This window comes from Schistocerca nitens, chromosome 5, assembly GCF_023898315.1.
Source record: "Schistocerca nitens isolate TAMUIC-IGC-003100 chromosome 5, iqSchNite1.1, whole genome shotgun sequence".
NCBI lineage: Eukaryota > Metazoa > Arthropoda > Insecta > Orthoptera > Acrididae > Schistocerca > Schistocerca nitens.
The window spans coordinates 540,364,597-540,376,620 of record NC_064618.1 but is presented as its reverse complement, the minus strand read 5'-3'; the positions used below and the strand labels follow the sequence as shown (position 1 = coordinate 540,376,620).

Below are 12,024 nucleotides of genomic sequence, written 5' to 3'. Positions count from 1 at the left end.
TTTAAAATATCTTTCTTCAATTTCATTGGTACATCAATCTTTTTAAATAGTCAGACCTGTTTCAGTCTGGTGGTATTAATTGGTAGTCAGTAATATTACAGCATTACATATATTTTCCACAACTAACTCTTTTACTGTTTTCACTACTTCTTTTGCCCCAGGGCATATTTTATTACAAATTGTTAGATATTCTCTATTTAATTTCCTCTCAGCCTTTACCACACTAACTATATAATGACCCTTCAAAATATTTCCAAGCAAAAAAATCTACTATTCAATATAAATGAATGTGATACACCTCAGAATAAATATCCCTAACGTTGATGATCTTCAGTTTCTACATCACCAACATCATCAGTAAAATCATAAACTTCAAGAGCATCATATCTATATTATCATGAATAGCATTATCATTAGCATGTCTCCTTAAAGAAAATATTTTCACCATAGCGCATCATTATTCAGTCCATTATCAACTGCAGTCCAGGTTCACAATTTCCCAGAATTACTTTCAGCTCTCACTTATTACAATTTTCAAAATTTGCCTTATCTATGTGGTGTGATAAAACAGTTTTTCTTTGCCAAATGTCATTTAGTACACACTGTTATTGGGACAATTATGCTACTCCAGAGTTGTTAACATATATGAATTTTCATCTGAAAAGTTCCATTTTATAATGAGCTTTTTCTATATGTATATATTCTTTCATAATAATTCAAATGCTGACTATAACTCTACAATTTCACAACAGTGACTCCCCAATCTTAGTACAACTTTTCTCTGTTAAATGTTTCCCAACAAATTCAAATTCCCACAAATATAGTATAGCAGTTCCCGTAATATATCCTACGCCATACGCAAAGATTGCTATTAAACAAGATAGCCAAGAAATCCAAAAATAAATAAAATAACAGTCTTTCTCCAAAACATTTACTAGCAGTAACCTTATCGCTAAAAATTCAGTTCAGAGTGGCATAGTTTATGTAGATATATCCAAAATTGCCTAACAAAGTGTTATAAGGTTGCAAACTGCATTAAATTACAATTGCACATCTCCTCGTGAAACTAGAGAAGAAAACAAAAAGCATATGAATGCAAAATCTTTAAGTAATATCAACAAGCAAAAACAGTAAATTGCGTATTCAGTTTTAAAGTAGCATGGTATCTGTCATAAAGAGACAAACTTTACCTACAAATTTTCTTGATACACTGACAGAATGGAAGATTATTTCATGCAAGCAATATTCTTCATCAAAAATAATAAACTGTATGTCTTTTTCAGTGAAGAAGCATTTTCCCCAGCACTATCCATATTTTATTTTTAAATCATATCTTCCACTTCTCAAGTAACAGTGACCTCTCATCTCTAATTATTATTTCCCTGTACATTAAAATTACAAATTAAATTGGTTTCTACTCTTCTTTAATGTCATTATTCAGTTAGCATAGCTGGTAATTGTAAAATTTCCTTTCATCTAATCGTGCAATTAAATTATTATACTCCGTACCTCTGTACTTTCATATTTACTTTCACTCTTGTCTCAGATTCCTCATTAACCATTAATACAAATACTTCACCATCACCATGACTTCATACCATATGATTTCATGAACATAATTTATTACCATATATGACAGTATTTGGTATTAGAGGGCAGTGTGGGGGGTAAAAATCGCAGATGGAGACCAAGAGATGACTACACTAAACAGATTCAGAAGGATGTAGGTTGCAGTAGGTACTGGGAGATGAAGAACCTTGCACAGGATAGAGTAGCATGGAGAGCTGCATCAAACCAGTCTCTGGACTGAAGACTACAACAACAACAACAACGACATATGATATTAAGTACCTAACAAATTTCTTCTTCAGTCAAAATAATATTTCCCCACTATTCATCAACATAATCATTATGACCACACCATTATCGTCATCGTAAGGATATAATATTTCCTTTACTTCTCTCTTCTCATAATGTACTCTCCTTATCTTAAAAGCCACTACAAAATTTCATCAGCTGTAATAAAGTCTCCTTGAACATCATGACAGTAGTTTAATATCCCCTTCCACAATACCATATTACAGACTACAATTTCAGCAGCATTATTTGTATGTACATCTACTTCACACAGATCAGGAGAAGAGTGTACTGATTCTTCATAAAGTTGTTGTTCTATAATGACTGATAAATAATACTTCACTTTATTTATGAAATGATTGGCAATGGTCTTTACTCATATTAAAAACTAACATTCACATCTCTGCCTCCAATATTATCTATAATAGCTTTTGTATCTCTTTATTTATCATTAACTGTTCCTACAGTATGCCAGTAGCAACCAAACAAGTCAACTCTCTGTATTTTCAATAATACACAGTTCTGCAAATTAGCCCAAAATAATCAACTTGTATACAGGCCACTATATCCATTCGTTAGAAAAATTGTACAGTATAGCTACATAGGACAGAAAAACATTAAATGTTGAGAAGCTACAAAATCACTTATCAGATAAAAAAACACAGTAATAAATCATTAGGTAGTATTTAGAAAAATCGTTATGTACACACTGTAATATACATCCTAATATAGTCCACATCACAAGCAAAAATTCAAAGTCCACATTACAAATAAGATAAAATTACTTGTAAACACAAATTTATGAGCAAGTAAATATTTTTCTTCAAAAACCGGTTTAAAGTTTTTTGAATATAGTTAGTAATATAGAAAGGTCTTTAAGTTTTCAGTTTAAACAGGAAATACATCTTGTGTCAGTCTTATGTATTAGTTCTGTTTATGAAAAATTGTAGAGAATAAATTAGGTTTTTAGTTTTACAATTTTGATTGGTTGAATCGTGTTATGAATTCAACATATCATGTTCTGTGGTATGTGAGAGGCAAATGCATTACCACTTATATTGCATGGCTATCCAAGGGGTGTAATTTTAAATTAGTCATGTTTGCAGTCATACTCTATTAAAATTCTGGAATATTTACTACATCTTCTTTCATGAAAGAATTTTGGAAAATAGTGTTTGATAACCCTCCTTTAGTGGTGCTGTCAGCTATAAATTACCATTTCTATTACATAGTACAGGTACTGATTTTCCTTTGTCACTCATGTACTTTTGATATCACTACAACTTCTTTAAACTTTTCGCTAGATTTTAAGACAGATTTTTGTTATGGAAACTGTTAAAAGCATCTTTCAGAGAAGTGTGAATTAAATTTTGATATTCTAAAAATCACTGCCCATCTATGAAATGTTTAAAGTCTGCCATGTTTTTATACTGCTTCGAGAACAATGTCTAACTCTTTTCTGTACCATGGGGGACGTTTTCTGCCTGTTATCAATTGCATTGTTAGTATCTTTTGTTTTGCTTACTGGCAAGTTCCTGACACCATTTACTTGGTATAAAACACCTGATTGTTGTCATTACATTTTTTTCTGAATTTGATCCACACACTGTCAATTATTATGCCGCTAATATCAGAGGAACAGAATTTTCAACTGGTTTTTTGACAATATAGGAAAAGGTAGAGTGCTATTTACCATAAAGTGATGCAGTATGTTGCAGACGGGCACAGTTAAAAGACACACATTATATTTCGACCACAAGTTTCATCAGAAAAAAAGTGAAAACACACCATTCATACACACAAGCAAGCACACCTCATGCACACATGGCTACGAACTCCAGCATCTCAGACTAGAATGCCAGAAGTATTACAAGTAATTTACGTAGGAAATTTACGTATTACAACAGCTCCTTTACAATGTGTGTCAAAGACATTTATTCACTCAGGCAGGTCTTATATTTCATCTCAAAATGCATCATGTTTTAATGACAGTTACCTGCAATATATTGTTTCTTTTTTCAATTTTCAGGAACAGAAATAGCTATCATTCAGGCAAAGGATGCTGATGCAGGCGATTTTGGAAAAGTAACTTACTTGTTGGATCGGATGTCTTCTAAGGTATTATATCCATTACTACAGCAGTTGTAGTAAGTTTACTTCATTATAAATTTGAATGAAGCATTGGACAATAACACATTGGCACTAATAAAATGTGAAAACTACAGATGTTGCACCACTGAATGTGAAATGCAAATAGAATATTGGTGATTGCTGTTTTTTTGTTCTGTTACCATATTTCTTGACAGTGAAGAACAATCTGCAAAAGATATCCAAATAATGATAAAGTTAATATCAAGAAAAAAATTATGCAATTTTTGAGAAAGTGGGAAAAGAAAATAAGAATTTGCATCAAACAATTATGCAGTAAAGAAAAAGAAGGCAGATCACATGCAGTCATCAAAAAACTATATGGCTTACATCATGAAATTCATAAAATTATTTCAAAATGAGTAATTGATAGAGGTAGGGCTTCAAACTGGAGGTTGATTAAAGCACTAACTAAAATGCTTTATTATATGCTACGTTTTGGAAGCAATATGCCCTTTCCTTCTTCTAATCTCTGAACTGCCCTGCCCAACCAGTCACTGTGGGTGCTGTAACTTTATGTGGCCTCTGAACCATAGTGCAGCTTGTCATTTATCACATGATGTGATGACTGTCTTATGTAGGAAATTCTTGGACCAATTTGTGATTAAACCTCAGACCTTCGTATTTTTAGTATGAGATGGGCTCTGTTATATGCAACAAACCACACTTAATAGGGACAGCTTTCCAGACACATTAAACTTAAATGATTTCAGTTATTTACTGTCAAAGTTAACTAGACTGATGAGTCAAAAAGAATAAAAAAAAGTCTAAAACATGATCTCTTGCAACTTAGGACACATCTGCTCATAACCTTCACTGCTTAGTTCACAGAGTATGAGACCAGTCAGCTAATTACTGAGAGAAAGTTGGGGCAAAATTTTAGAAATCGAAATACAGCTTTTTTAAAAGTCAATAGAGTATCCAGACCCCATAAAGAACAGGAAGGAAAATAAAGAATGAATAACTCCTGTAAAAGCTAAACATAAGCGAGATCAAATATTTATAAGGAATAAAAATTAAGTCAAGATAGGTATTGCAATGACCAAATTGTGTATGGCTGGCAGAAGAAAAAGTAAAAACCCTCCAAGTATGAATATTAGCTGTAAGTCTTGTAACTTAGGTAGAGACACACAGTGCAAACCTCTTTTGTCAGAGATCATAAGCATTGAGAAACCAATGATTTCTTGCACACTGACTGAGAACTTGAGGTAAAAAGTGATGTAGTCACATTTCCTCTATAAGTAAACAGCCTCAAATTCCATATTTAGTGGCCCTCAAATGGCTAGCAAGACAGTGTTCAGCAAGTTCAAGACAACCAACAACAGTTGCCTTGGATTGACAAGCCTACAGCAGATGCTATGTAAATGAGCAGTCAAGACTTGATTAACATCGCGCACTAAGCATGACTTGCAAAGCTTGCCTGTACATACCTCTGGGCTATGGTTATTGGTTTCCAACATATATTTGTCTACAGGTGCCTATGCCTGTGCATCACCTACATTGTAATGAGTACTCTAACCTATTCGATTAGAACAATAATATCTGACACCTCCATGATGCGTGGTCTGTTGTACCATGCATTACTGTATATACCTGTTTTGTTTGTGAGAGCTGTGTTTGCAGGTGTGTGTGTGTGTGTGTGTGTGTGTGTGTGTGTGTGTGTGTGTGTGTTTATTTTTCACAAAGGCCTTGATGGCCAGAAGCTTATTTTGTGACAGTCTTTTTGTTGTGCCTCTGCAACTCAGCATCTCTGCTATATGGTGATTAACAACTATCCTTTTCATGATATTGTTTCTTAACTAAGTTAAAGGTCAGGGTGCCATTTGTTCTGGCAATTGATTGGAGAATCTAGTAGGCCTCATCTATGCTTGTATAAAACTAATACCTGTGTTCTTCTGCATGTTCCCAGCTAACACTTGAAGGAGCAATAAGAAGTATACCAATAAGCCAACCCAGGGTCTCAGTTCTCCTATCATCTCCTTACCTATGTCATTAACCTAAAGTCCAGGTTATTCTGTAATGTCTCCCACCACAGAGACCTTAAAAATCCCAGGTTGACACCATTGCTGTTTCACTCCTGTATGCAGCTGATCATCTGCCAACAAATGGATGACCAAAAATGCCGCTTCACCTCTGATCTGACTGTGCTTCTAAACTAATTATGTCACAACATAAGTCAGGTCACAACAGTATGGACTACGGAAATAGATGAAATGAAGTTCTTGCAGTTAGTAACCGAAGAAAGACTGTGGACAGCAAGAATATGGTATAAATAGGTTGTATTAATTCTTTTCTTCTCTCTGGACCCGCATTCAAGAGGACGATGGTTTAAATCCATACCTGATCATCCTGATTTAGGTTTTCCTTTATTTCTTTAAATTGCGCCAGGCGGATGCTGGAATGGTTCCTTTGAAAGAACATGGCCAATTTCCTCCCCCAGCCTTAAAACAGTCTAAGCTTGTGTTCTGTCTCTAATGATCTAATTGTGTATGGAGCATTAAACCCCAATCTTGCTTCTTCCTTTTTCCTTCTCTCTTAAGATAGGTCTCAGACAGCTAAATACTTGACACAAAAGAGGGAGGATTTTTTTTTATATTACTGTTCACTGAAATATAGGTTGATAGTGGATACAGTGACATGGAAAATTTTATAAACTTAACAAAACGCAGGCAGTTTTCCTGTGGGCACAGAATATCTTCGATAAATTTGAAACTTACAAGAATAACAAAAATTCCAGTTTGGAAACGATAAATAAAAGCTAGGAATGTCAACTACTCACCTCTGGATAAGTGATGTGTGGTGCATGAGCACACTTAACAGCACAGCTTCTGATTTGGCGTGATTGGGTGTGTGTGTGTGTGGGTGTGTGTGCGATTGAGAGAGAGAGAGACAGAGAGCACTCATATAAAAAGAGACAGGCAGCTCAAAAGCTAGTGAAGTTAATGTGCAGTTATATGTGTCACTGTCATTTGTCATTTGCATAGTTCTCAGACTGAAAGAGAAAATTCTTACATGTGGGCATATCAAAATACAGATCAACACAGAACCCACTGTGAGGAACATCTTTTGTGGGCTGCATTAAAAATTAACTACTACTAACCTATTGTATATTATTTGGTCTTAAAAAGGCTAGTACAATTAGCAGAGAAGCTGTTATTTTGAAACTTGCTGTTTCTTTGAATTTATAGTAACTAGTTGCTGTTTTTCTCAAAAGATAACTGGTGAGAATGCTGACTTCTTTATAATAAGTAACCCCCCCCCCCCCCCCCAGTTTTTAAAGAATGAAACACCAATACCTAAAACAGCTTCAGACATCTGATTACTTTGCAAATGAGTTAATATGTTAAATATTTGATGTTAGCAAGCAAGTGAGAAAAGTTTAGAAAAGATCTGAAATTATGTTTAAAGTTTGTTGGAAGTCACTAAGTGCTCCCACTCTCGAATGGTGGATGAATATAATCTGTGTAATTTGTGTGCTGTGAGTTACACTGCCTGAAGACATACACAATTTCTAACTGTAATACTTGTCTTATTCTGTTAAACCTCTATAAGATTATACTTCTTTATGAGTAGCTTATAACAAAATTTTAAATTCCATTAGTAAATATATGAATTACTAAAAATTAAATTTTTGTTGCCCCTAGAAGCTGTTAGGTAAACAACCAGCAATTTGGACTATGCATCATGAACTGGGTTAGCCGTTTTGTTGTATATTTGAGTACTGGGAATAATTATTGTAACAAAGGGAGTTTCAGTTATTGTATCCAGATAATGAGGCAATTTGTAGGAGGACTTGCTTTTGTGGTTTGTCCTTAATTTATTTTAAATTAAGTCTCTTGTGAACTTCTTGGCTTGTCTGTAGCCAAGTTGTAATAGATCAACAGACAGATGGTTGCTCTGAACCAACAGATGAAGACAGTTGTCTTGAAAATTGTTTCTTGTGTTGTATTATGATTGAAATGATATTTACTTTTATCATTGTCTCATAAACTCCCTTAAAGAATACACATACTGGGAAATGAGAATAGCCACACGGTTTGAGGCGCCGTGTCACGGATTGCGTGGCTCCTCCCGCCGGAGGTTCAAGTCCTCCCTCGGGCATATGTATATGTGTGTGTGTGAGTGTGTGTGTGCGTGTGTGTGTGTGTGTGTGTTTTCTTAGCATAACTTACTTTAAATTAGTTTAAGTAGTGTGTAATGACAGCAGCCATTTGGCCCCTTAGGAATTCACACACATTTTTGTGGAAGTGAGAATAAAAATTCAGTCTTTGATGAAGTGCGTGAAACATGTGGACTTTACACCATGTTCTTACTGCCCACTTTTACATCAAAAATATGTTGTTGATTTTTGCTGTGGTACTCCAAGACATAATTCCAACACATAACAAAGGGGGAAAGTGTGAAAAATAAGCTATACCACAGAGCAGCAGTGGTGTTGACTGGGAGATAACTACTAGTTCCCTGCTCTGTGTTTTCTTCTTTAAGTGCCAGTGAAAAATCTTTCCTTCTGCCTGTGCCTCCTCTCTCAATCTAATCTTACCATCTGCTCTTATCTCTCCATTTTAGAGTGGAATTCCTATTGCATGATCAATGTTGATGCCTTTGCTTTTAATTTCAGAAAATATCATTTTGACTGTTGTTTTTGCTGAATCTGTTACTGGAGTTACCATTTCTTTTTCAATTTGTTCACATTTTTCCTACAGCCGTTCATGTCAACTAGCCTCCACTTGCTGTTGATTTCATTCCTAAGTAACTGACATGGCTATATTCATTATTATTCATTATATGAAACAACATAGACTTTATTTCTCACATATTTAAAGTTATAAATTGTAAATAATCTTTTGCCCTTGTTTTTTTAATTAATTTGGTTGGATTCTGTGTTTTGTGATTGTGCATTTGTTAATTACTAAAGTTCTATACAATATTTTAAATAACTTTTTTAAATTTTCTAGTTTTTTTGCTAAGAGTTGCATTAATGGCTAATATAAATCATGTCAAATCAGTGACAGTGTAAATAAAAGTCTGTGTATTCTTAGTTTGTTTTCATTTTTGTGGATTGTAATCTTTCTATTGTTTTTCCCAAAATTTAATCATAATATAAAATTTTACAAACAACATTTCTTTTCGTTTAGGGAAAGTTCCAGATTCACCCTGACAATGGTATTTTGAACGTATCAGACAAACTGGACCGTGAACAGCAGAGTAGCTACATGTTAATTATTGAAGCTTGGGATAATTACCAGTTTGGATACTCTAGTGGAGAAAGTAGAAATGCATTCAAACAAATTGGGTAAAAACACTTTCATATTGTATATTTTTCTCATGTACAACACCCATCAAGTTTGTTAGAGATTAGCATTTGTAAATGGTTTATTCATTACAAACAGTTACAAGAAACAGTCTTGCAGCTTCAGGCTGCAAAACTGCGAAAGTATTCTGGTAAAATTTAACTGCAGAACATATGCATACTATTGCTGTGTACCATGCTTCATCTATAATGAAAGTAGTCATGTGCTCCTAAACAATCAACTATTCTTTACACTGTTTGTGTAAATGATATATTACCACTGTGTAGGTGCATATTCCTTATCTCTGAGTGTTGTTACTCTTCAGATTAGCTCAGGGTAATAATTTAAGCTGAAGAGTCATACCTTTAAACTCCTATAAGTTGCTGGTTTTGTTACACACAATATTTATGTGGTGTTTACTAGTAACGCTTGACTATAAAATCAACTATACTAGTAATATCATAATGCTATTAATTTGTTAAGATGGTAAGTCACACAATAGACATTACTCTGCAGTAAATTAACAGATACAAAGTACTGTAATGTACATTGTTTTTGATAATGAGAACTAAAGGCCAAGTGTTTCACTTTTTGCTAATCTAAGAAAATGAGTCAAGAATGAGATTTTCACAAATCTCATTCTGGAAACATCCCCAGGCTAAGCCATGTCTCCGCAATATCCTTTCTTTCAGGAGTGCTAGTTCTGCAAGGTTAGCAGGAGAGCTTCTGTAAAGTTTGGAAGGTAGGAGACGAGGTACTGGCAGAAGTAAAGCTGTGAGTACCAGGCGTGAGTCGTGCTTCGGTAGCTCAGTTGGTAGAGCACTTGCCCGCGAAAGGCAAAGGTCCCAGTTCGAGTCTCGGTCGGGCACACAGTTTTAATCTGCCAGGAAGTTTCAAAATGAGTCAACTTTTATTCTGACAAATAGATCAATAACTATCAACAACGACTGATGAAAAAGAAAGCAGAAAGTGAATGTTTACCACTCTTCTTTACTCAAATATTTTTACAGAAAATGCTTAAAATTTCTGTATCCAGTACTACAAAGCTGTCATCCTCAAAGAAAAGATTGGTTCACCATTTTGAAAATGCATGGCATATTGCGAAAGGTTATTATAATCTCAAAAATTTTAGTGGCCAGCTCTTCACAGGCAATTACTTGCACACCATCACTGACTGGCTACCATTTTATGGCAATATTTCTGGAATGGTGCCTCTCTGATTTATGGTTATTTAGCAAATTGAGCAATTTTGCAACTTCATTATCACTGAGGAGGAGGAGATTAGTGTTTAACATCCCGTCGACAATGAGTTCATTACAGATGGAGCACAAGCTTGTATTATGGAAGGATGGAGAAGGAAAGTGGCTGTGCCCTTTTCAAGGAACCTTCCTGTTATTTGCCTTATGTGATTTAGGGAAATCACAAAAAACCTAAATCAGGATGGCCAGACATGGGTTTGAAACATTGACCTCCCGAATGTGAGTCTGGTATGATAACCACTGCACTTCAACACTCAGTATTAATCACCGAGATGAATATGCAGACCTATTTTTTCTTTTCTTTTTTCTTCATTCAATGGGAGCTTTGTATAATTCTACTGATAAAACTCTTTCATATGTCTAAGCAGTACCTAAAGTGTAAAAATTTGGTCACAAGTGTTTCTAATTAATTTTTTCCAACATAGCATATTTATATGAGACAAAAGACATTGGTTAAACTCTCTTATAGATCCAAAAAGAAATTAAAAAGTAAAAATACATTGAATATATGCAGTCTTTTTTTTTCTAAAACAAAGTTTGAGGGTATTCCGACATTGGATATAATGCAGCGAAAATTACTTATAACTGAAGCATGTGATACCACTCATCTGCTTTTAGCCATGATGTCATCAACAAGCCGAACTAAAAAAAAATGGTATCGGACTCTTCAGTTGACTTTACAGCTCAAATGAAGCAAGCTATACCAAGAAACACCCAAACATACAACAGAATGTGGTACTGAACACTTAAGTTTACATCACCTCAGATGAAGCATGCGATTCCCATCAACCCCTGAACAGTAGAAGAAAATGGTATCGTACAGTTCAATTGACCTATAATTCACCTCAAATGAAACAGGTGAGTTGAGTCAACCCTCCGACATACAAAACAAGCACAAGGAAATATTACCAAACACATATTTTAACCTATAAAACACTTATCATCAACAACAATAGAAACTACACTACAAAAATCTTTTGTAACCTTGTTTGGCTCCCGAAATGGCATAGATGATGGGTGGTATCCTGTGCTTCAACTGACCCAATTTTTAATACAGCTGAAAATTTATTTAACTATAAAACTACAGTTTAACTAACATTAATAGCATTACAACATTTTCCAATCTGACTTCAGTTCATGGTTGCTGTAGTCTTCACGCCTTCTTACTTTACTCTTGCTGTAAGTAGCAAGATGTTGCCTTTCATGAACCAAGAGCATACATAGTCCATGGGTTGGAACAACATCAGTGGAGGACCAACCAACTTTATGAACATCAGATTGCTGACTGTGGAAAGATAAAATGAAGCTCTTCTTGTCAAGACTATCAGATTCATTTGGGAAAACCCATGTTCACATTTACTCGTTCATGTAGGAGCACATTTCAGTGCATTCTGAAGAGGAAGGAGGGATGCTGGAATTTTCTTCTCCATCAGATATTCCCAAAATCCTCTACATATTTTTCTCTCTGG

General features: G+C 34.7%; 1 protein-coding gene across 1 annotated transcript in view; it reads left to right on the top strand.

The window, feature by feature from the left end:
* Positions 1–12,024, top strand: part of LOC126260154 (cadherin-23-like) — a 370,016-nt gene that overhangs the window by 238,942 nt on the left and 119,050 nt on the right. The window contains exons 19-20 of the mRNA XM_049957412.1: positions 3,887–3,975; positions 9,141–9,298. Of these exons, the coding sequence (XP_049813369.1) occupies positions 3,887–3,975; positions 9,141–9,298 (247 nt within the window). The remainder of the gene's footprint in view (positions 1–3,886; positions 3,976–9,140; positions 9,299–12,024) is intronic.